The sequence below is a fragment of the Balaenoptera borealis genome, assembly GCF_965194805.1.
Source record: "Balaenoptera borealis genome assembly, chromosome: 3".
NCBI lineage: Eukaryota > Metazoa > Chordata > Mammalia > Artiodactyla > Balaenopteridae > Balaenoptera > Balaenoptera borealis.
This window is the reverse complement of record NC_138866.1, coordinates 90,664,081-90,689,254: the sequence shown is the minus strand read 5'-3', so window position 1 is coordinate 90,689,254 and position 25,174 is coordinate 90,664,081. Positions and strand designations below refer to the sequence as shown.

Sequence of the window (25,174 nt, the reverse complement as noted above, 5' to 3'; positions counted from 1 at the left end):
TGTAAGATATGTAGAAATGTTGTGGACAGTGTGTGGGAGTATAGCATGATATTTACAAACAATGACTATGATTTTGATGAGAGTGTAATTCCTAATACAATCACTCCCTAATTTGGTGACCTTGGGAAGTTTCTTAATCTCTCTCAGCTTCAGTTCCTTATCTGTGAAAATGAGCTAATAAAATGGAAATAGTAGTACCAAACTCAAAGGATTGATAACAGTATCAAATTTCATAATAAATGGAAAGCACCTAATTTAGTGCTAACTCTCAGTACATATTAATCCTTTTTTTTTTTTTTTTTGGTGTGTTTGGCAGTTCTGTGTTCTCAAGTGACACAAATATTTTTGTATTTATTTATCTCCTGGTATATTCCTCCATTCAGTTACAGAGAGTCAGAATTTTGTAGTTGGAAAAAATTTTAGAATTATATGATTCTATTTTTTTTAATTTATCAACTGAAGAGAATGAAAACTGGAGAGGCTGAATAACTTACACTGAGCCATTACTTCTTAAGGTTTGATAATCTCTTTAACAATTACCAACAAGGATAATAAATAATGATAGCAAGTTATGTTTAAAACGTGTTTTCTGGTTTTCAAATTACTTTCCCACTCATTATATGTAACTTGGTCCTCCAGCACTTTTGTAAAACATGCAGGATAGGTTTCTTTATCCTTGTTTTGCAGATATGGAACTTAAGTTCCCATTAGGTAACTTTCTAGGTCATGTTGCTTGTTGCTTGTTCTCTAGGCAACATTAGAATTCAAATCTCAGAGTTTAGGCTCCTAAACTGAAAAACTTTTCATGACGTCTTAAAAATCCTCATTCATCTCAGATCCCTGGGTTTCCAGGTATATTTGTAGAGCTCATAGGGCACTAGAATTAAAAGGGATGTTAAAAATCCTCTGGTTAGCTTCCTCAATGAAGTCTACAGAGATAAGATGACTTGGCCAAGGTTGATAGCTCTATTGGTGGCAGAGTGGAGACTGGACTTCTTGTTTCTTGTTTCCACCAGGTCATGATGAAAACTCCCTTTTTAATGCTATTTATAAAAGGAGAAGAGGAGGGGGTATCAGTGTGATCCCAAGCTAGGGGATTTTATTGCAAGAGATCCTAGAAGGAGAAGAAATAGAAGGGTCCAACTGTGACATTTGGGGAACTTTATGGCCTATGGTTGCTTGTAGGGTTTCTGTGAACATTGTGGACCTATGGCTATTATTAGGAAAATCATATTCTATGTATTCTTTGGACTGAGGGGTCCTTATCTTTGACACCTAATTCTCTAGAACAAGGGGGCCAGAGTCAGGAATATGGAGAGAGTGTCTGGGTGTTGCATAGGGGCAGATGCAGGAAGAATAAAGACATTATATGTGGCTGGAGTTATCCTTATGCTCTATTCATTAGAAACCTCAATGTGAGGACAGAGGAAAGTGAGGAACCCCAACAATGGTTTATCACTTACACAGCATGGTGGATAAATTAACCATACACGTTTATTGAATTCAGTGAATGAAATGATCTTCCTCCAGCACGCTGAAGGAAATTACAGTTGTGTCCACCATGCGCCCCAGTGGTATAACCCTAAAAACTATAAAGCTGGAACACTCAGGCAAGTGCATATTCAAATGTCCCTTTATCAAACTCTTCAACTTCACCTTCCCATGTAGAGGAAGGCATGCTACTATATGGGTCTAACAGGATTTTGAAGCATCTGATGATAAGAAGTCCCAAGAAGATACACAAAATCCCAACAAAAGCGAAGCCAGTGTTTTGCTCCAGAGTCAACGAGAAAGCTGACACTTCATTGACACTCATCTTAGCTGAAGAGTTGCCACAGTAGGTACTACTCATTATTCACTGTCACATCATTTTGGCTCTTCAGAATTCCTGCTGGAGTCACCTCTTGGCCTAGATACAAAATTGGACTCAGTTTAGTTTTATCCATACATGGTATTAGGTAGGTAATTGTTTTGTAAAATCTGGCAGTTTTCAAACTCTCTTGACTTAACTCACAAAAGATATATGAAAACATTATCAGATATGGATCAGGATCAAATTAGTATTGGAGATGCTACTTCTATTATAGTAATTAAAGAATTGCCTTTGTGGACACACAAAACTATACCTATGCACACTAAATATAAAATCAAGTATGAAGGGGAATAGTCAAATAATTAACCCTAAAAGCATTTGATTCATTGCGAGATGGTTAAGTCATTGCTTCTTTGACCCAAGTTGTCATCTAATTTTCATTTCATTTTTGCATGTATCAATAAAACTATCAATAATTATAGGGTGTAAGCTGGTCAAGCTCTCTAAAGTCCGTGTTTTAAGGTCTATCTCCAATGCCATTTTGTCTGATAGGTTCTGATCCTTTTAAATAGGTGTAATATCTTCTTTCTTTTTCACTCCCCTCCTTAGCTTTTAGACTTATGTTCTTGTATTTTCTTTTCCACTACCACTTCATACACTAAATGCTAATTTCTTAAAAAGAGAAATTGTGTTTTTAAAATTATGTTAAAAAGAGCAGTACCCAACATAGTAGCTTGCAAGTAACAAGCTGCGGTAGTTGTGGACCATTAACCATCTCACCACCATCTCCATTGGCTCTCACACCCTAAATAGACATAAAATCCAAGTTAAACAGCATGTTTTCTATGAAATTCAGCTGCAAGTCAAGCTCCCCAGACCCCTTGCCAACCAGATTCCCACTATCTCTAAGCTCCTACTATATTGAGAGTCTAAAACTACAGCAAAAGTGTTCCAAAAGTGTGTGTTGAATTGAAGCAAAATAGATTTTTCCACTTGCTGTCTTAAAGTTAATTAAATTAACTAATGAAAAATCAAGATTAGTTAATTAAATGGTTACTAACCCACAGCTGCCCTTCTTGAGAGGACTGTCACCAAAAAGCTTGTCATCCAGTAACTGAGAATAATAGACTGCTGGTGTTTTTGTCTTTGTTGTTGCTTCTTTTGATAATTTTAAGAACTGTGTTTATTAAAATGACTGACCCTTCAGGTTCTTTGGGGTTCAATTTTCAGAAAACAACTGAGACAGAACAAGGAATGGGAGGTAGGGAGTGGAGAAAGGGAGTGATTAGTAAGAACAAGCCTTGTAGCTTTCAAAATTGTTCACCAACTTATACTCGAGTTAATATCAAACAATATTTATTTCATATTGGTTTGGATTACAAAAGAGCTCTGTCTTCAAACCTTAAGTGTTAGAAATATTCAGTACATTGTGGGATATGCTGGTTATTTGACTTTTTTGTTTAATAGAAGGAAAAAATGTTGTTTCAACCCCATTTGTTGAATTTCTTTACACCAAATCATTTTTCTACCCTAATAAGTATGGTATACTGAATATATTTTAATTTTTAAAAATGTCAGATCACTTAAGTGTTTCAGAGTGATTTTTCTGAAGATTGAGCTCTTGTTGTACAATTTACCCTGTAGAAAGTAGGGGAGACTGGACTGAATATCTAATGACCTTGGGACTTAACTAGAACTTTTTTTTCTGACCAAATCTTTAGTTTTATTGCTTTGTCATTTAAAGGTCTTTTGTTGAGATTCATGCACCCTCTGGTTCATTTTTTTTAATGGGTGGACAAACTGAGAAGAAGGATATTTCTACATGGAGATGCTGGATCAACCATTTGACTGATTCAGCCAAGTAACTTGTTGAATTTTTTTTTTCACAAGAGCCATGACCTTGCTAGGCTATATACCATTTGACTATTTCCTGGGACATGTAGGTAAGAAGAGGCAATAAGCCTGGTTTACTGGTGGACACAGTAAACAAACTCCCTTCAGTGAAGGACTTGTTGCCCAGCACGTGGGAGGGCTACCAGCCGATAATCTTCAGCTGCTAGCTCTTTCCATGGATTGTCTCAATAGCAGAGAGCTGCCTCTCTGTAACCCAAGGTTAACCCAAGGTTACTTCGCTTCCAACAGCAAACAGTTTTCAATGACTGATTAATGTGAAAATAAAAAGGCCTGGCCATCTTGAACTCTGAAGAACCATTCTAGGGAGGGAGACACAAGAGGGAGAAGATATGGGAATATATGTATATGTATAGCTGATTCACTTTGTAATAAAGCAGAAACTAACACAGCATTGTAAAGAAATTATACTCCAATAAAGATGTTAAAAATAAATAAATAAATATGTAAGAAAAAAAAAAAAGAACCATTCTAGCTCTAGAGTTCATCATGGGGAAAACCAAGGCTGTTCTTTCATCACAGTTCAAATTCTGCCCACTCCTGCTTAACTCCCCACTCTTCCACAGGTGTTGAGCCCAAGGGCACTACTCAGTAAACATCCTGCACACTACTCTCTGTCTCAGAGTCTGGTTTCTGAGGAACCTAACCTGCAACAATTGGTATCACGATAATTAAAACATCTGGGCAGTTTTAATGATCTGTGCATTTTTCAGCTAGTTCATTTTGCCACCATGCAGAAATAGCCTAAACTGAGTATAGTTATGATATTAGCTAAATTTATTTACATGTTTTTTAAAATCATGAAGTAGACATGTACACAGGGTCATAACTGATCATTAGAAGACTTAAGTCAGTTGGCTCTTAGCTTGTGATTAATCCACTAGACTCTGTTATTCTTATAAAAACCCACCAACTGACCAAACAAACCAAAAGAGACATTTTCTAGCTGTAGCAACAAAACACGCAACTCATTTTTCACTATTAAATTAAAACAAGGTATTTTCCTACTTAGAGATACAAAATCCCTTAAATTTTATATTACTATTTGTCTAACGTGTGGCAGACATACGTTATATGTCTGTCATACGTTAAAACACAGCATAATGTTTTGTTCCTAGAGTCTTAGGCAATCTGTGAATTGAATTACTTATTTTAATGGAAAAATAACTACTCCTCAAGCAGTTACCACAGTTTCTGGCATGTTGTAGGTATTTAATAAATATTTGAATTGAATTAAACTAAATTTATTGAAAAATATAATTTTTGATGAATAAAGTTCTGGTTTTAAAAAAATCTAATTTTTAAAATTCAGAAAACATATTTAAAATGAAATGAACAAGAAAACTTTGATTTAAAAAATATCAGCTTTGAAGATACACATTAAAATTCAGCAGCTCATTCAGAGTTCAATATTTCTGGTTTTTTAAAATAATTGATTAATATAGCATTCCCAGAAAGACTCACATGATTTGTAGTATTCAAAGGTAGGGAAAGTAGATCTTTCCTATCAGCCTTGTTAGTTCCCTTTTATTATCTATGGAAAGGTAGGTAGCCATCATATTATTTTGGCGTTTACTACCAGGAAGTAGATAGTTAAATTTTGTATTCAATCAGAATGCCTTTGTTAGCTTAAGACTTCTGGTATAATTATCCCTTCTTCCCCTGACTTTGCCTTCTTTATTACTTGGCTGCTCTGGTTACCCTTAGCTAAGAAGGGTAAGATACTTCAAAGATACTTAGCTAAGATACTTCAAGAGCTTTTGCAATTGGGTAGGAGTACAAACAATGAATGGATATATGGAGCCACTGTTAGTAAATGAATAAAGTCACCATTTTTTATACTGTCTTGGAAGAACAGAAAATGGTTGTCTCGTGGCTAGTTTATAAGCCCTCTTTGGCTATCTATTGTTGGTACCAATATAAATGAAATGCAGGACAAAAACTGGGAGCTGAATGAGGTTAAGGTATTATATAATAATGATTATAGCAATTACATTTTATTCATTCATCCAGTATATATATTGAATATCTGCTCCATGTCAGCACTGTTTTTGGTCCTGGATTATAATGATGAACTACAGAACAATGTGCGCCTGCCATAATGAATGGAGGAGGAGACAGACTCAATTATTTTTAAAATTGTCTATCTATCTATCTATCTATCTATTATATGTCAGGTAGTCATAAATGCTACGAAAGACAGCAAGCAAGTTAAGAGGAAAGAGAATGATAATGAATAAAGGGCACTTCTTTAATTAAAGAAATCAGCAAAGGCTTCCCTAGGGAGATGACATTTGACCTGAAGTCTGAATGATGTCAAGAAGGGAGCCATGAAAATATCTGGAGGAAGAGCATTGAAGTTTGAGGAAACAGTCATTGCAAAGGCTTTGAGATGAGAGGATTTCATACACAATATGTTCAGGTAAAGAAATTGACCAATAACACGTTAAACTCCCTACTTGTACAAGATGGTTTAATGGTATCAGTTGACAAAGAAAAGGCAGAAGTACTTAATCTACTTCTGTCTTTTTAACCCATGTAGAATGCTCTTTAGAAATGACCCCAAAATCAAACAATAAAAGGAGACAAGAAAGTAGTAGAATAACGTTTAGCTGCATTAGATGAGTTAAAACTCCCAGGATAAGATGATTTATAACTTGATGAGCAAAAACCTTTGAGAAATACCTGACCATGTGAGTGCTGCCAGAAGTATGGACTTGGACAGACAAAGTCTCAATTTTCAGAAAGAGCAATGGGAAATTGTGAAAATTATATATTGGTAACTTGGAATTAATCTTTGTTACAAATCCGTAATTAATTATATCAATTAATTAAGATTAATTTAAATGCTAATTTGTTAGCACTTAAGAAGTCACTGAAAGTTAAGATGAGGTTAATAAGAAGTAATGCCAAATTCACTTCTTTTTTGGAAAGTTTACTACTAACATGGAATATCAGGGAAATAACATCGACATGGTTTAGTTGATGCAAATAGCACAGCAATGCATTTAACAGTCTCCCATGATATCTTTTTTGGGGAAGATGGTGAGATATGCCTGGATAATATTATTTTTATGTAGAGTCATAGTTCACTGAAGTATCCTAATAAAAATTGGGCTCTGTAATCATAGAGACAGCTCTCTAATGTAGTATCACAAAGGTCTAACTCTATCTACATCCTCTTCAGTGTTTTTGAACAGTAACTAGGTTGAAGACATTGAAGTGATGATTATTAAATTTGACACAAGGCGGGTCTGAAAACTATAAGTTAGCTCACAGAATCAAGATTCAAGACAATTCTGATGACTGGAATTCTGGATTGAAACCTGAACATAAAATTTAATTTAAAAAAATTTTAATAGAAACATTTCTCAAGTCCCATATTTAAGTGGGAGGGAGGGCGATACACCAAACTTAGATGGGGGACACTTGACCTGGAACTTCATGTGAACAGATGTTTTATTAATATCTTAAAAGGAAGAACTTAGACTTTTCTATTCATCTTAAAATTCTACCTTACACCAAAGGTGAAAACAAAATACAAGCCAAGGAGAACACCTGAAAGGGTAGTACTCAAATGCTGAAAAAAAAAAGTCTGGCTATTGCTGCAGGCATTGTGTCCACACAAGCAAATAAGTAAAAAGCTAAGCAATTGCCTAACAACATGTTCAGAAAATAGATACTCTTGGGAATTTAAGCCATATATGTAGTGGTTAAAATACCAGTATTTTCAGGCCTAAATTTTTCAAATATTTGCCCAAACTTTCCATTTTGCTTGCTCTATTAAATGAACGACTTGTCTCATTTCAACACCGAGTCTAATGTTTTTGAGAATATACTGCTTAAGTGTGCTGAGCTTTGCACCTTTCAATTAATATAGAGCATAATATGATATAAGAGTAATAACAAAATATTAAGAATCAATAGAGGTCTTCAGATACAACACTGATTTCTTCATAATTAATAAGGTATCCAAAATTACTAGACAGCTGTGGATAAAAGATACATTTCTTTCACTTTCTCTAATCTCTGGAACAGAAGCAAAAAAAAAAAAAAAATTAGCAGGTTCTGCAAAACAGACATTTTTTTTTTTCTTAATACTTTTTTTTTTTTAATTTATTTATTTTTGGCTGTGTTGGGTCTTCGTTTCTGTTCGAGGGCTTTCTCTAGTTGCAGCAAGCGGGGGCCACTCTTCATCGCGGTGCGCGGGCCTCTCACTATCGCGGCCTCTCTTGTTGGGAGCACAGGCTCCAGACGCGCAGGCTCAGTAGTTGTGGCTCACGGGCCCAGTTGCTCCGCGGCACGTGGGATCCTCCCTTACCAGGGCTCGAACCCGTGTCCCCTGCACTGGCAGGCAGACCCTCAACCACTGCGCCACCAGGGAGGTCCCAAAACAGACATTTTAATGCCTACCTCAAAGGGAAAATATCATCTTAATATCCTGTTTATAGGGAAATAGAAAATGAAAGAAATATGGGAGAATTTAGACCATGAAGTTACAAAACTAAATAAATAAACCCTTATGAGAAAAAAAATTTGAGAATAAAGAAATGAATTTTCAAAATAAGAGTAGAGTGTAAAATTATGTGGTAAAAGTTATCTTTAATATGCTCTGCCACAAAAAATGGGTAAAATTATCAACATTGTACAGTTTAAATATCAGTGTCTATGTGTGTTTTATGATTGAAGTATTTAAGTATATATCTGTAGTACTACTGCAAATGATAAAATATTACCTCAAGCCGTGTTAACTGGAATCAATGTTTAGGTATTCTAGAAATGAGAAAATGAGTTGAAAGCACATTATTTCCTTCATGGCAATTGTCAGGAACTGGGATTTCTAAGTTCTGATGAGTCATAGGATTGGGCCAAGGGTATACCTGTAGATACCAATAGGCCCAAATATCACTGAGCTGCTTTGTAGTTAGTAACCAATAAATAAGCAAAAACAGTCTTTCTATGACCAGTCATACAAATCATACTATTGTAAGTAGTCAAGCAAAGATAACAATATTTTTACACCTGATTTATAGACTTTCATATACATGAATGTTATGTGCGATTTTTTTTTCTGTGAAATAAGTTTATTGATTGGATATATAAAAATTTACTTTTCAGAAACATATAGTCATTTAATCATGCAACAATGTGTAACTGCAGAAACCAATATTGAAAAGTATGTGCCTATTAAAAAAAATTCCTGTATTTTATTTTAATAACAGGTTTTTTTTCTCCTGTTTATTCATCTATTAATAATATTCCAAACAATATATCTAAAATAACTATTATAGTGGAATATGGTGTTCTAGATGAAAACTATTATGATACTGGTCATTAGATATAATAATCTCTAATGCTAATGATATGAACATTCATAATTTAATGAAATGAGACATATAGGAAAACCCAAGCTTAAAAAATAATGAATTCTCCCATATACACACCCCTTCAAATATCAAGATTATTAAATCCCATTAAAAGAGGAAAAAGAAGCATTATTGAGGCCACATCTGCACAGAGCTAGTTAGTAATTTGGAATGGAATATGTTGGAATCAAAGGAAAACCTTAAATAACAAACCCAGATGTCGTCATCATGATGAAGTGCATAAATTTCAGGCCTCCCCAGGAATCCAAAACCTTGAGATATGCCAAAATCAACCTCCCCCCAACCTTTCAGATTTCAACCTTTAGAGAATTTCCCTCTTAAGAGAATCTTTGAATGGCTCCTCAAGGACTCTGACATTCCTTTTTTTTTTTCCCAGAAGCACTGGAAACCTGGTCTGAAAATTCTCAAAATGTCTCACTAGAGAAACCTGGACTGTCATTATCATTCTGCCTTGTTTGTCTCCAGTTCTCTTTGGACATATTAAACTTAAGAAGCATAGAAACCACCTACCAAACATTATGGAAGAAACATCAGCAAGCACACAGCACATCCACTTTTTTTTTTTTTTTTCTTTCCTTTTGTCAGCAGCATCAGCAGAAACATGAGGGCTCTTTCTTCTTTAGAATTTGAACTCAGCAGACCTACAGACTCCTTCCCCCTCTCCTCCCTCCCCACCTCCTTTCCTGCTCCCCAGCTTCAGAAATACAAGAAAAGGAGACATGCTTTTCATCTGGACCTGCACTAGAATCCTGTCAGTTAATGCGAAGGGTAGGGGGAGAAAGTTACTCCGCAGGGAGAGGCGTCTCACCGTCCATGCTTGTTGCCATGGAGATGAAATCCAGCGAGTAGATTTAAGTGTTGGCAGGTTTGTCTGTGTTCGCTGATCGGTTCGGTAACAGTGTAAAAGACGTGTCCTGGGGAACCTGCGTGGAGTCACAGTACCGCGGTTAGCGCTTTACCGGCCTACGTGTGTAAATGTCTGTATCTGTCGGTGAGGGACAGAAGACGTGGGCGCCCGCGAAGTACGTGTGCGCGCGCGAGTCTATTTGCAGGAAAATGTGCACGGATCTCTTCCATGTGGCAGTGTGTAAATATTTGCGCGCGCGTGTGCGTATGTGAGGGCGTCTGACCGTGTGTGTCTGTGAGAGAGAGAAGCGGTGGGAAGTGAGAGGGGGTAGGGAACCGGCCACGGCAGCAACAGGCTCCATAGTCTTCAGCTCTGCAAAAAAATTAAAAAAGGCTCATTTTCACTCATATCACACTTGCAGGTTAGCAATCGGAGTTCATCACCTATTTGTCTTTCTAAGGCAGTGGAGGTGTTAATGTATTGTTAAAATACTTGTTTTCCTCTTCTGTCTGCATCAGTAGCTGTGCCGCGGGCATTTTGTTGTGCTCGGTGACTGCAGTCTCAGTCGAGGAGTAGGCAATAAATTCCTACGTCTTTCTTCTCATCCTATAAAGGAAAGGCGTGGATGACGGGTGTATTGGTTTAACTGGGGACCGCATGCGTCATTTGGAGTTATTTTTCCCTACCCTTCGCTTTGCCTATGCAAACCCAACAGCATCCCCTCCTCTTCTTAGGAGTAGGTGCCTAGGCGCTGTCCGTAGTGCTGAAACGTTGCGTAGTATGACCTAGCTCCCACAGACGAGCTGCAAGACAGCAAGCGAGGAACCCTCCGATAAAGCCCACAGGAAGTTGTGAGACACGTTTTCTGAACGGTGTTGAATATTTAGAAACCAAACCTAAACCACATTGAAAGCAAAACAAAACAAAACAAAGACAGGCAAACAAACTCAGTTGTAAGGTTCCGGTTCTATTCATCTTTGGATACTATATCCAGAACCTACAAGTTGCAAACACTTGTAGATTCCTTTAAAACTTAATCATTACTTTATGAATTATTAACTATTCAGAGATTGGGAAAAGTGTAGATGCAGAATTAGGTCATTATTCATGTAAAAAAATGCTGAAAACAAGTAAAAGTGTGCTATAGTTCAATAATAAAGTGAAGACAAACTTTATGTTCATTTAGCATATTTACTAAATTAGGAAATTTCATGGTCTTACAAAAAATGTGCAATGTATGACTGTGAGTTCATACAAGACTATACTCAAAAAAACTTACTCTTTTTCATTTAAAACTATTAAACACCCTATAATATAGGCCCACCAAGGAAGAGAGTGGAAGAAGTGTCTTCTTCTGGGAACATGTTCATTGCCGTGGTTTTATTGACTCTTTTTTTTAAGCTTGCTAAGGGCCACATCCATTTTTCGTACTATATACTAGAGCAGTGCTTCTTGAAATTGAATGTGAATCCCCTGGGGATCTTGTTAAAATGCAGGTTCTCATTCAGTAAGTGTGAGATTGGGTCTCAGATTCTGAATTTCTAACAACATCCCAGGTGATTCCAGAGGTTGCTGGTCTCAGGACTAAACTTAAAATAACAAGGTTCTAGAGATACTGTGTTCTGGCCATGCAGTCACCCACAGAGTATGCAAAAGGAGGTCATTATCTTTCATCTATTATTCTCTGTATGTTTCTAGACTGTTGCAAGGATATGCTATTCAAATAAGTTCAGAGATTAACCATTTTATTTGCACAGTATTAACAAACTGTTTATGAATTTATCATTTGATTGATTTTGACATTGTCTAGACACATGCTACAGTTTGCTCCACTCTATATTTCCATACTATGATCTGCAATCACCCATTCTCTTTGCAAGCCAAGCTTAAGAAAGCAGAAACAAGTTACGTGATTCTACTACTGGTATATAGGCCCCACTCCAAGAATTTGTTATCATGATTGAAGACTTAAACTTGTCATTTTATGACTTTAAATATGGTTCTGTAGTAAATGCTCATGATACTGATTTTAAAAATTTAGACATTATAGATCTAATTCTCACCCAGTTTAGAAAGTGGAAGAGGACCATTGTTTCACAGACCTTTTGAATGAAATCTGATCTGTCATATCATTGACATAATACATTTATACTTAGATTTTGAAGAAATCATCCTCTGGATGATTTTCTGATTTTTAAAAAAATCCATACCTACATCAGTTGTACAGTGCTTTCAGTTAATGCTTTTGAGTTGATGCCAAAGGAAAGTTTTGACTATAAATTAGGTTCCTTGGTGTTAGTTGGTGCATGACCTTGACCTTTTTCAAGCTATATGAACAGTGGTGATGTTCTGGAAAGTCTGCAAAGTGGTTCATTCAGGAAAGTGTAATGGATTAAACATCAATTATGTTCCACTTCCTTTGCTATATGCTGGGATACAAAAATGAATGAGATTTGGTCTCTGCCCTTGATGAGGTATTTTGCAAAACAACATGGCAGATTCTACAAAGTTCTATAGAAGCATAGAGATTAATAATGTATGTTTTATTCTCCATTGCCAAAGAAGTGATGAAGAATAGCAAAATAGAAAAACCCAGGTGTATTTAAAATACAGGTGTATTTCAGGTCATTGCCAATGTCTGCTGCCCAACTTTTAATTACAAATTGTTGAAAGATATGATATATATGAACACTTTTCTAAAGCACACATGGTTAACCTGTACTTCTGGATTGTCTATGACTTATTTTCAGAGGAATCCAAATTATTAGAAAGGTAAATATATGGGTGGCATTGGTTAGACCTCCTCCCAAATTAATTGCCTTTACTATGCATTGACTTTACACTTACAGCTTATATGCAAGTATTTTATATAAAGCAATCCTTAGCTTACACAGCCTGCTCTATGTCTGCTATGCGATTGTTACTAAAGACCTGCCCAACACATCCTTTACTATTCCTAATATGACATCCCTCCAAAAACATTTCTCTCAATACCAGTTTCATGAATTGAACTCTCACACCCCTCCTCTTCACTTAAATCATCCCAAGGTAAGTGGTGTGTTCTCTTCTTATATACAGTATATATCCTGTAGCTGATCACATGTGCCTTTTCTTTTAGTTACCAGGGATGTCAGGGTCAAATTAACAGCTAAAAATTAGTAACTGTGTAAGATCTTCAGGCCTCTATATGTGTGTTCTTTCTTTATTGCCTTGAATACTGCAATTTTGTTTGCTCAGGTATTGGTATATTATTTTCTTTTAATTATCTGTTTTAATGTGTGTCCTCATATAAATGTCCTCATGGAATCATAAATGGAGTAAATAAATAAAAAAAGTAAATAAGTAAATTTTTTCTCTACTTTTTGGCAAAAAAATGTTGACTACTGGGTGAATATATATGGTTGTTTTATAAATTTGTTTTTAACAAGATATTAAGTATAGAAGAAATGATTAGTTAGCTATGAAGATAAAAATCTAATTTATTATGACTAAAAAATAAATGTTGTTAGTAGAAGAAAATTTCACTTTATATAACTACAGATCAACTTTATTTCAAAACACATCGTTTCCCTGTTTCTCCTTCTATACACTAAATAGTGTCCCTTGTATGACTAGGACTTTTTCTTATGTCAGCGGGCAGAAGTATTAATTATCTACCTTGTTAGAAGATGTGGTAACTATAGAAATTTAAAGAACATGACATCCCCATTCTAGTGAATATACTATAGTATGAGGGTGTCACAAAGGAACCGAAAGCAAGAATTTCCTCCAACAAGTCAGCTCAGGATTCTTTTCAGAGGAAAATTTTGCTTGCTATGAATTCTACTCACCTTGATTCCAGCTGACTTCTTGCTCTCAAGTTTTCTATAGTGGGATCCTCTCTTGAACTTATTAGGCCAACATGTTACCTCCAGCTTTTCATGGAAATCTACATCTTGTCTGGCTTAAGTTTGTTTATTCTTTCTGAGCGAAAATGTTTCAGAGTAGCTCTGCTTTTCTATTTGAAAAATATTGTTATTTACTCAAATATTGGATATTACAACTTACAAATGCACAACTTAAAAAATATATTAAAGACAAATGTGAATTACTTTTGTTATAAACATTAAAAAATTAATCCAACGCTTATTTAGCTTTACGTGGTATTAGAGAATTAGCTATGTCCAAAAGTCACCTGTTTGCTTTCTAAAAATACATTCCTGTTTTGGAATTTTTAGGTACTTATGCCTTATTTTCTACATAAGTGGTTTTAATCTTTTTGGAGGATTAAGAATGATTTTGAAATTTCAATAGGAAATATATGCCCTTTCCCTAAAAATATACACACGCAGATAATTTCACTCACAATTCAGAGTGTTCATGGCCACTTGGAAGTCCATTTTTGTAATCCCAGAGTAATCCAAGGAATGCTTTAAAAATTTCTGCTATAAATGAATGGTCCATGGTCTCATTCTCAGTTTCACAACTAAGTGCTGACTGTCTTAAAGTCCTGTATTTTTAAAACCACCCTATTAGTTTTCTATTTTCTTTCCTCAGAGTTCTTCCTCTAGGTCATTTTACCATCTCTAGAGAGTAGTCAATGCTGAATATGCTGAAATAGGATTAGAGAGTACTGTAATAAGATGATTAAATTTGATTACAAAATGACAGTGGGATTTTTGTCAACAGTGAAGAAATTATCTAAGTAAGTGGACTCATAAGTGAATTGAGCATATGACACTTCAGTGTAGATAATGATCTAATGCAAGTCTATTTGATGAGTCCCATTGAAAATGAGATGTTATGTTTTGCTGGTAAACTTTTCTGCAAAGAAAACTGCACTAAATGTGTCAGTTCAGAGTGAACTATTTAAATGAAGTTTCATTTAATTGATTTTAATTTTACTGCCCATAAGCCTTTCATTTAGACTGTACTTCAAGTCCTTTCTATAGTTACTGTTTATAATGACTATGATAGGGTACCTTGGGCACAATCTCCATGAATGTGTGAGCCATAACCACAGTATAATATTTAATTGGTGTAAGTTATTTTGCTGGGTTAAAGAAACAGAGAAATAGAATCAGTTTATTCTGCTACAGTGTATGTTTCTGTAATATGAATCAGTTAATATGTAATTGACAAAAGAATGGGGATGTCAAAAGAATGTGAAAATCGGTTGGTTTATACACGATTTTCCCCAATACATTAGTGTCTTGACTACCAAATAAAAGCAGTTTAACTCTAAGTCCACTAACAAAGCTGAATGCAGCAAGTTGTGGAGGAAAGCAGTCCTATACACACTGCTCGTTCACTCTTCCTTCTTCCTCTTGGCTCAATTTGGCCATATGCTCTGTCTTGAAAATGCATATTGAGTAATTGTTCCTGATCTTTGTGCATTTGTCCTTGTTTTCATAATTCACCCTTTCCTTACACTTTTTCATCATTCTCTCTTAATTAAAAAAAATTTTGTGGAGTTCTAGATATATTGTAATGTATATTTTAACTTGTATTTTCAACTGTGCTAGTATTTTCATTAGGTTTATAAATGTTTTTGTAGTGTTTTTGTGAAGTTTCATGGGTTTTACATTGGTTTTTCCCCAACATGATTTTTTTCCCTAAATATTGCCAGTTGTTTTTTAAATTGAATGAACTTTATGTTTTAGATAGTTTTAGGATTATATAAAAATCAAGCAGAAAGTACAGAAAGTCCGGTAACTTTCCTTCACCATTGGTGGGAATGTAAATTGGTACAGCCACTATGGAGAACAGTATGGAGGTTCCTTAAAAAACTAAAAATAGAGCTACCATATGACCCAGCAATCCCACCCCTGGGCATAGATCCAGAGAAAACCATAATTCAAAAGAATGCATGTACCCCAATGTTCACTGCAGCACTATTTACAATAGCCAGGACATGGAAGCAACCTAAATGTCCATCAACAAAGGAATGGATAAAGAAGATGTGGTACATATATACAATGGAATATTACTCAGCCATAAAAAGGAATGAAATAATGCCATTTGCAGCAAGATGCATGGACCTGGAGATTGTCATACAGAGTGAAGTAAGTCAGAAAGAGAAAGACAAATATCATATAATATTGCTTATATGTAGGATCTAGAAAAATTGTTCAGATGAACTTATTTGCAAAGCAGAAATACAGTCACAGATTAGAAAACAAATTTATGGTTACCAAGGGGGGCGGGGGGGACGAATTGGGAGATTGGGATTGACATATATATATATACTATATATAAAATAGATAACTAATGAGAACCTACTGTATAGCACAGAGAACTCTACTCAGTGCTCTGTGGTGACCTAAATGGGAAGGAAATCTAAAAAATAGTGGATATATGTATATATATAACTGATTACTTTGCTTTACAGCAGAAACGAACACAGCATTGTAAAGCAACTATACTCCAATAAAAAAGTAAATTTTAAAAAATCACCTGATATATCATAAGTAAAAAAAAAGAAAGTACAGAAAGTTCCCATGTATCTCTTTCCCCCTTACCCAACAGTTTCATCTATTATTAACATCTTGCATTAGTGGTGGTACATTTGTTACAATTGATGAACCACTATTGATATATTATTACTAACTAAGGTCCTAGGGTTAACTCTTTGTGTTTTACAGTTCTATATGTTTTGCCAAATGCATGTCATGTATCCAGCATTATAGTATAATTTCACTTCTCTAAGTATTCCTTGTGCTCCACTTACTCATTCCTCCCCTTCCCCCTAACCCACCATGTTAACCCCTGGAAGCCATTGTCTCTATTATTTGCCTTTTCCAGAATATATGTATGGAGTCATACAGACTCTTACCTTTTTCAGACTGGCTTTTTTTCATTTAACAATAAGCATTTAAGTTTCCTCCATGATGTTTCATGGCTTGATAGCTCATTTCTTTTTATCACTTAATAATATTCCGTTGCATGGATATACCATAGTTTGTTTAGCCATTCACCTATTGAAGGACATCTTAGTTGCTTTGAATTTTGGGGAATTAAAAATAGAGATGTTATAAACATCACATGCAGGTTTTTGTATGAACATAAGTTTTCAACTCATTTTGGTAAATAAGTAAGAGTGTGCTTGCTGGATTGTATGGTAAGGGTATATGTGTCTTTGTAAGAAGCTACCATGCTGACTTTCAAAGTAGCTGTACCATTTTGTATTACCACCAGCAATAAATTAGAGTTCCTGTTGCTTCACATTCCTCATCAGCATTTGGTGTTGTCAGTGTTTCGGATTTTAGCCATTTTAGTAGGTATGCAGTGGTATCTAACTGCCATTTTCATTTTCGATTCTCTCATGGCAAAAGATGTTGAATATCTCATGCTGATTTTTCATCTGTATATCTTCTTTGATGAGGTGTCTGTTCAGATGGTTTCCCACTTTTTAATTGGGGGGCTTGTTTTCTTATCGTTGAGTTTTAAGAGTTCTTTGTATAGTTTGGAAATATGGCCTTTATCAGATACATGTTTTGCAAAGATTTTATCCCAGTCTGAGTTTGTCTGTTCATTTTCTTAAGTTGCCAGATATTTTTAGGGAATGGTTTTGTAGGACATGAGTTTTTGTTTTTGTTTTCAGAAATGCATGCATTGTTAAAGGAGAAACACTTGTATACTTGATATCAGATTTCTGAAACTAAACCAGCTAAACTGAGGTCACACCTCTCATAAGCAAAGCTAAGATGAATGAGTATTTAGTGAGATTGGCAAGGCCTACAAAGGGACCTTAGCTCAATACTAGATAAAAGTTGGTATAAAATAAGTTGAAGCTAGTGGCTATTGTATAAAACAGTACTTAAAACTATGAAGATTTTAAGGACAAAGTATAAACCTGATATTTTGAGGACTGATTAAGTTCAATATTTTTTACATAGTATTCTATATACACAGTAATTCTTTTTTTTTTTTTTGAAGTTAAGCAACTTTATTGAAAATGCACTGGAGAGCAGGGAAAGATTTTTTTTTTAAAGGTCAAGTCTTCATTTATTTTTGGCTGCGTCGGGTCTTCGTTGCTGTGCGGGGGCTACTCTTCGTTTCAGTGTGCGGGCTTCTCATTGTGGTGGCTTCTCTTTCTGAGGCACACGGGCTGTAAGCGCTCGGGCTTCAGTAGCTGTGGCACGCGGGCTCTAGAGCGCACGGGCTTAGTTGCTCCGCGGCATGTGGGCTCTTCCCGGACCAGGGCTCGAACTCGTGTGCCCTGCATTGGCAAGCGGATTCTTAACCACTGCGCCACCAGGAAAGCCCCCACAGTAATTCTTCTATGACTGCCCCAAGACTTTAGATGATGCTCAAAGCAATAAACAGTTGGGAAGAGTAAGATCTGATTTTTCAGAAATGTTTTTGGCACTAGTTTCCAGAAATACTAGGAGTCCAGATGCAGAAATCAAGGTTGAAGTAAATGGACACTTATGCAAGCCTATATTTCCTTGATGACTTTGGGACTGTCAGACAGAAATACCATGCATAATCTGAAGGATACTTTGGGAAATTCACAATTGAGATTTGTTAATGGACTCAAAAGAATAACATAAATTACAAATGTTTTTACATATTTAACCTTATTTAGAGATGCAGGGATTCCTATGTCTAACAGACACAATGAATGAATGGATGGATGAACAAATAAATATAGTTATTCTCTCCTTTGTTTTGGGATACCTCAGAATATATACCGAATGGCTTAGACACTGTACCAAATATTACTCACTGATACTCAGCATCATCCTCACGCTTCTTTTTTTTTTTTTTTTTCAAATTAAACCTTTCTTACAACACTTCTTAATTTTATTTATTTATTTTTGCTGTGTTGGGTCTTCGTTTCTGTGCGAGGGCTTTCTCTAGTTGCGGCGAGCGGGGGCCTCTCCTCATCGCGGTGCGCGGGCCTCTCACTATCGCGGCCTCTCTTGTTGCGGAGCACAGGCTCCAGACGCGCAGGCTCAGTAATTGTGGCTCACGGGACCAGTTGCTCCGCGGCATGTGGGATCCTCCCAGACCAGGGCTCGAACCCGTGTTCCCTGCATTGGCAGGCAGACTCTCAACCACTGCGCCACCAGGGAAGCCCCATCCTCATGCTTCTAATCTCTCCCTTGTATGAGACATTTCTCAGACTCTGTTGCCAGCAGTATTCCAACCTAAATTCTACTAATGAGAGGCACTGGTATAAAATTTAAGGGCAGGGAGAGGAGAAACCACCAATCTCAGCAGAAGCAACCTTGTACGCATCAGCAAATGGCAGATGAGATGTTATGCCAGCAGCTTCTGGGCATAAGGAAGTTCTGACACTTATCTGCTGCCACATGAAACAAAGATAATTGGTGATGGTTCCCATGATTGCTGCCCTTCCTAATTTTTCAAACCCTAGCAATAGCTCCTAGACCTTTGCTCCATCAATCCTACTAATTATTGTGTAAACCTCTGTCTTTGTGCATTAGCTCCTACATGAAATATCTACGGCTGGATCGAAAGCTTTAATTCTTTTCCTGACTGACTACCGAATAAAGCAAGAAATGAAAATCATGAAAATATACCTAGTCAACTTTGTTTATATACATCTATATGTTTATAGTTGTGCGTATATACGTATATATTTTTAGCATGTTTAAACAGTTTGTGAATTGAAATATAATGACATGAAATCACTTTAGCGTACCATTCTACAATACACCATGAAAAAAATATATCACATTTGTATACTACTGAAAAAATATTGTTTCCAACAAAGTAGGCTCATATGCAGCCATCAGGAATGGTGTAACCCTTGTTTTAAAGGGTTGCAAAAGGGTACAATTTTTGGATTCTGTTCAGTTTCATGAAAATGAGGTAACAGAAATCAAATGCAATGCCTAAAGGCAATGGAGGTTCTTTCTCTCCCCAAACAAGAAGTTTGGATATAGGCAGTCTAGGGATTACACAATGGCTCTGTGAGGTCATCGGTGTTCCAGACTCCTATTTTTCTGATTTGTCATCCTTAGCTTGTGGCTCTTGTCCTCAAACCTGTTATCTCATGGTTTCAGAGGGATACTTCACCCTCTAGCCTCACAGGAAACAAGGAGGGCAAAGAACTTATTAGGAAAGATCCTTCTAGAATCCAAGTGTATTTATCCTTACAACTTCTTAGATAGAGTTGTGTCCTATGTCCACTCCCAGTATTTTAGCTGGGCATATTGCTACTAGACAAAATTGTGATTCTGTCAGTAAGAAAAAAAGGGAGAATGGATATCAGGCAGGAAACTTGTAGTGTTCTACAGCATACAGGAAAGGAACAAATAAAAACAAACGTGAATGATGTCCTCAGAGAAAATAAATTTAAAGCAGTATTTGTGTGACCACACTGTAGAGGAAACTATTCAAGCAAATTGGTTATTACAATAAAAAATTATGACCATCAGGATTAAGTTCAACTGTGCATAATAGAAAGACTCCAAATAGTAGCAAATTAATCAGGATAGAAATTTTCCTCCTATTGGAAACAAGTTTGAGGTAGGAATGTGAGCGTTGTTACTGTGGCTTCATGGTGTCATCAGAGACCCTAATTCTATTTTCCTGTTCTGCCATCCTCAGTACTTAGCTTTCAGTCATAAGGTCACTTCATGGTCCATCACATTTGCTATTGCTGCAGACATCATTTCTCCATTCCAAGCCAGCAGCAGAAGGAAGCAAGAGAGGACAAAAAAGCCATTCTTCCAGTTAAGTCAGTTCCTTCTAAGGAACCTCCTACTCAGTCCTCACAACATTTCTGCTCATACCTTAATGGCCAGAACATAGTCACGTGACCATGCACAGTGGCAAGTGAGGCTAGGAAATGTGGACTTTTGGCAGTATTCACAGTCATCTAAAATAAATTTCTATTACCAAATAAAAAGAGGAATTGGATTATGTTAGTTATTAAGTCTATCATCACCATTTATAGGATTATATTCAAATATGCAGGACAGTGTGTGGATTGAACTTTATTATTCAGCACTCCAAGAAATGTATTTTCCCTTCTAAATGTTGTCATTGAAAATTGAGAATGATATTGCTAAAAGGGGCAATTATTTAAGTTAAAAACAATATTTGCTATAAAGTAACCATTTTCATTAATACTCTTTGAGTTAGGATACCAAATTTGGAATAGTTAAAAATATTACCATATGATATCCATGGCTTTGGGCAGATGAAGCCTAATTCATGGAATTACTCAAGAGGAGGGAGTAACTATGCCTATAGGAAAGGAGGTAGGGCAGAGCTGTTGGAAATTTGCTCTTCTGATCTTCCTTTTAATGGAGTTACTGGGATGAGATTGAGGAAAAGGCAGGGTGATTTAAGTTAAGAAATAAGAACGTGAAAAAAAATTGAGACTCAAGTAAGTAACCAGGAATTACAGCAGTCTTTAGTCACCAAAGAAAAAAACTGTCCCAATATTGCTTACAAAAATCAATAGTAAATCTGTTAATGGGCAATGACCCTAGCATTGTAAAGTGGAACAATGAAACAATTATCTAAGGAATTCAAGCAAAACTCTTGGTATTATCTGAATTATTTGAATAATTGAGGTGAAAGTGGAATTTCTGCCTGGATTATTCAGATAATTGCTTAATTCTAAACTTCTCTTGGCTAGTAGAGAACTTTCTTCAGTATGTAATTTTAGAATGGTGAATGCTAAAAAATAGACTCCTAAGTTAAGCAGAGTAATAGAAGGAGGGAGAAGGAGAGAGAGAGAAAGGGAGAGAAAGGAAGAGAGAGACAATAAGTAGTTAATTGTCAGAATAAACCTGTTCTTTCCAGTGACAATAGCCAACATCCACTTTTTCACCATAGAATTCTATGGTGAAAAAGTAAACTATACATGGATTTCAGTATAACCTGTTATATTTTTTAAAGTTATAAATTCCTTTCTAAGTTTCAATTCTCTAAAGTTTGGAAACAGTGGCTTCAAATCCAGCCATTTCATTTTGTAAAGCCAAGTAAACTGACTTAAAAATCATAGTATACTTTTTCTTTGACTTCATATTATTGGTCTTTGCCTTCAGTTCTTTAAGGCAAATTAAAAGGATGCTAGTTGCTACTCTATTCTCTTCTTTGGTAGCAGAACCCTAGGCAGTGAGCCCAGCTGAAACATTATTTGCCCCCCTCCCTTACAGCTGGGTGTGTCATGTGACCAAGTTCTAACCCGTGAGTTGAAGTGTTGGGTGAGATTTCTGGATAGAATTCTTCTTTTCTGAACTGCTTCTGGCCTCCAATGCGACAAGATGCCTAGATCTCCTGTAGCCATCTTGGACCATAGGGTGACCTTAAGAATGTTAGCCACACACTAGGATGGTGAAAGGTTAAGATAGAAGAAACCTGAGTTCATGGTCATTGTGGAGCTACTGTATCTGCTCTGGAATGCCTCCCTCTGCACTGATTTTACTTAAAAGGGTAATAAGTTCTATCTTGTTTAAGACACTGTTACTTCTAGGCTCTGTTACTAGCAGGTGAACACAATTCCTAAATGATACACATATTAAAGTATTATTTGAAAATATTTTGGAATTTTAGGGTTAAGTTTCCAGATATGTATAATGGTTCTCTCTCTCTCTTTTCTGCCTTCCTTCTGCTACTCTATTACAAACACCTGTAAACACACACATTTCAATTTGTAAGAGAGAAAACTATGTGAGGTTGTATCAGTAATACATTTTGTGCAATTGCAAAGGAAGGATTTTGCAGTAGGAATTGTGAGAAGATAAAAGCTAAAGCATTAACTCGAGGATTTTTCAGTATGTGTATATGGACTAAAAAAAAGTAAATAAGGAAGGAAGGAAAATATAGAAATGGATTGTAGCGATAGGATGTTAGTAAATTTTTTATTTTTTTATTTTTTTCAGGTTTAAGGTAAGTACAATATTAATAGCAAGCGAGGGAGGCGAGATCAATCTACAGAGCACTCAGACAGAATAGTAGGTATTAATCATTTTCTCTTCAGAAGCTGCCCCAATTCTCTCCATCTTTTGAGATTCAGCTCTTCTATGAAGTTCTCACGGCTCCCCCTATAGAAATTAACCTCTGCTCTTTATGCATTTATTAGGACTAGGGCTAAAGTACAGTGAGGGAGGTGTTTGTCTTAGGCACACCATTTAAGGGCTGCCAGAAAGCTCAGTAATCAAGATAAATATTTTAATGAAATATTTTAATTAGCACATTACAGCATGCAAGCCAGTTTCCTCTTTTTCTAAATAAATTTTTAATTATACTTCACATTTATCTCTATTACAGCACTCAAATAGTGCTTTTTATAAATGTTCTCTCCCAACAGAATAGGCTGTACTCATTTTTGTATTCCTCATGTGCCTACTACTCTATTTTAAGCATAAAGACCTCCTAAAAATATTAAATTGAATCTACTGAAGGATTTTGCAAGAATGTACTATATTAGAGACTGCAGGGTTAAGTTTTTATCTTAAATTCAACAATAGCCAAAGAATAACAAAGTGATGAATGTTTTCAAAGTACCTACAATTCAGTTCTATGAATATCACCTGACTTCTCTGACTAAAACCCTGCTCAGCCTGGAGAAAGGGAATTGTAATACTACTTTATATTCATATAGCACTCTGCCCTACATAAAGTGTTTGCTTTTAATCCTCATCTTAATCTTGCTAAGTAGGTATTATTATCCTTATTTATTATGGAAAGATTGAGAAGTTAAGTGATTTGCCCAAGGAGTTACAGGCAAAAAGTGTCAGAGCTGGGGTTCTAACCCAGGTTTTTTATGTCAAAATCCAATGCCTTTTCTGTACTCCGAATGCTAAATCTTAGGGGATTGACTGAAGAGAAACAATTCATGCAGCATCTGTAATAGCCTGTGTTGTGTTTATGAAACAATGTCAGTAGCACCCTAAACAGCAGTATTTTACCAGTTGTACTCATCATGATTAAAATTGTCCTGATTCTTATGTGTGTGTGTTTGATGAAGTAGCTCAACTCTTCTGGCATAGTATTGGATGTTTTATGGCATTTTTTAGTCCAGGGAAAAAACCTACACATTGAAATGTCAAAGAATGGGGGAAAGTGAAGAAATTATGTATTACCTGAGTGTTAGTTTCTAATACAGCTTTACTGCTAATGTGTGCATGATATTCTGCAAAACATGTAAATCATACATGTTTGCCTCTTTATGAAAAGAAAGATTTGGTAAAGTCTTTGAACTTTTCAGCTGAAGAAGTTTATTTCAACATGAAATATTATTATAGTACTCCCAAGTTAAGAGTTAAGTTTAATGGGTTTCTTTTTCATACTTAGAGGAAAAACTCTATGACTATATTTTAAAATTCCATATGGTAATTAAATTTGAGAACCTATAACTGCTTCAAATATAATTTCCATCAGCATATAATAAACACAACCCAAAACCAAAATGTCCATTACTGGCCAACCTAGTAGAAGATTTCTTATGAAAAGTATAGTTTCTCCTCATTGATTGCTACCTGGAGAATTAAAAACTTTAGTCTTTTTGTAAGCTCATGGCGTCATTCTCAAGAACAACCAGAACTCAAAGAAATTCAAAGCCATTCATTCTGGTGAATTGCAACCTGTCATCAATAACTATTTATTGAATGTCCACAGGGTGCATAGGCATTGAAGTGGCTAGTGATTTATTTGCATTATTCAAAGGATTTCTAAGGGAAGTCTGAAGATTTGAAGACGTTTTTAAAGATGCAAAGCTGTGTGTGCTACTCTAATTTAAACTGCCCCTACACGGAATGGTTAGAATAGTCTGGGTTTCAGAACTCTAGGGATTTCGAACACCCAGAGCCGAATTTTTAAAGCGAAGACCCCATTGGGTGCCAAACGACAGATGGGGCTGGTGGTCAGAACACGGCCCCACCAGGGGCTTCTGTACAAATCAAGCCCTCCCCAGGCTGGAGCAGGGCCGACTGCGGCCGCGTCGGTCATGACCTGCCACCCCATCCCCTCCCCTCCCCCCTCTCTCCCCTCCCCCCTCTCTCCCCTCCCCCCTCTCTCCCCTCCCCCCTCTCTCCCCTCCCCCCCATCTCTCCCCTGCCCTCTCCCCTCCCTCCCCTCCCCTCTCCTCCCCTCCCCCCCGCACTCCCACCCCCTCCCCCCCATCAGCTCACACCATCTCCCAGTCTCCAAGCCCGACCGGTTCTCGCGAGATCCGGGCAACTGAGCGCTCGGGGCCTTTTCAAATCGGGATCCGTTACCGCTTTCCCAGCCGCCGCCATTGTGGCG

General features: G+C 36.4%; 1 protein-coding gene and 1 long non-coding RNA gene across 6 annotated transcripts in view; one reads left to right on the top strand and one right to left on the bottom strand.

Annotated features, from left to right (window-relative positions):
• The window catches only part of LOC309626678, a 29,085-nt gene extending 19,160 nt beyond the window's left edge, over nucleotides 1-9,925 (top strand). The window contains exon 3 of the long non-coding RNA XR_014243353.1: nucleotides 9,491-9,925. This is a non-coding gene — a long non-coding RNA (uncharacterized lncRNA). The remainder of the gene's footprint in view (nucleotides 1-9,490) is intronic.
• Nucleotides 1,477-25,167, bottom strand: CTXN2 (cortexin 2; the record flags this gene model as incomplete). Of its 5 annotated transcripts, XM_082387679.1 has the most annotated exons (4): nucleotides 1,850-2,618; nucleotides 8,461-8,497; nucleotides 9,920-10,034; nucleotides 25,062-25,167. In XM_082387679.1, 3 exons carry the CDS (start codon nucleotides 25,165-25,167, stop codon nucleotides 8,482-8,484), a joined length of 237 nt encoding a protein of 78 aa, XP_082243805.1. In that variant the 3' UTR covers nucleotides 1,850-2,618; nucleotides 8,461-8,481. The 5 variants fall into 5 exon arrangements, with proteins under 5 accessions (XP_082243802.1, XP_082243803.1, XP_082243801.1 ...); XM_082387676.1 differs by lacking the exons at nucleotides 8,461-8,497; nucleotides 25,062-25,167 and having other exon boundaries at nucleotides 1,477-1,909; nucleotides 2,535-2,618; nucleotides 9,920-9,996; XM_082387677.1 differs by lacking the exons at nucleotides 8,461-8,497; nucleotides 25,062-25,167 and having other exon boundaries at nucleotides 1,477-1,909; nucleotides 9,920-10,008.
• Nucleotides 25,168-25,174: the final 7 nt, after the last annotated feature.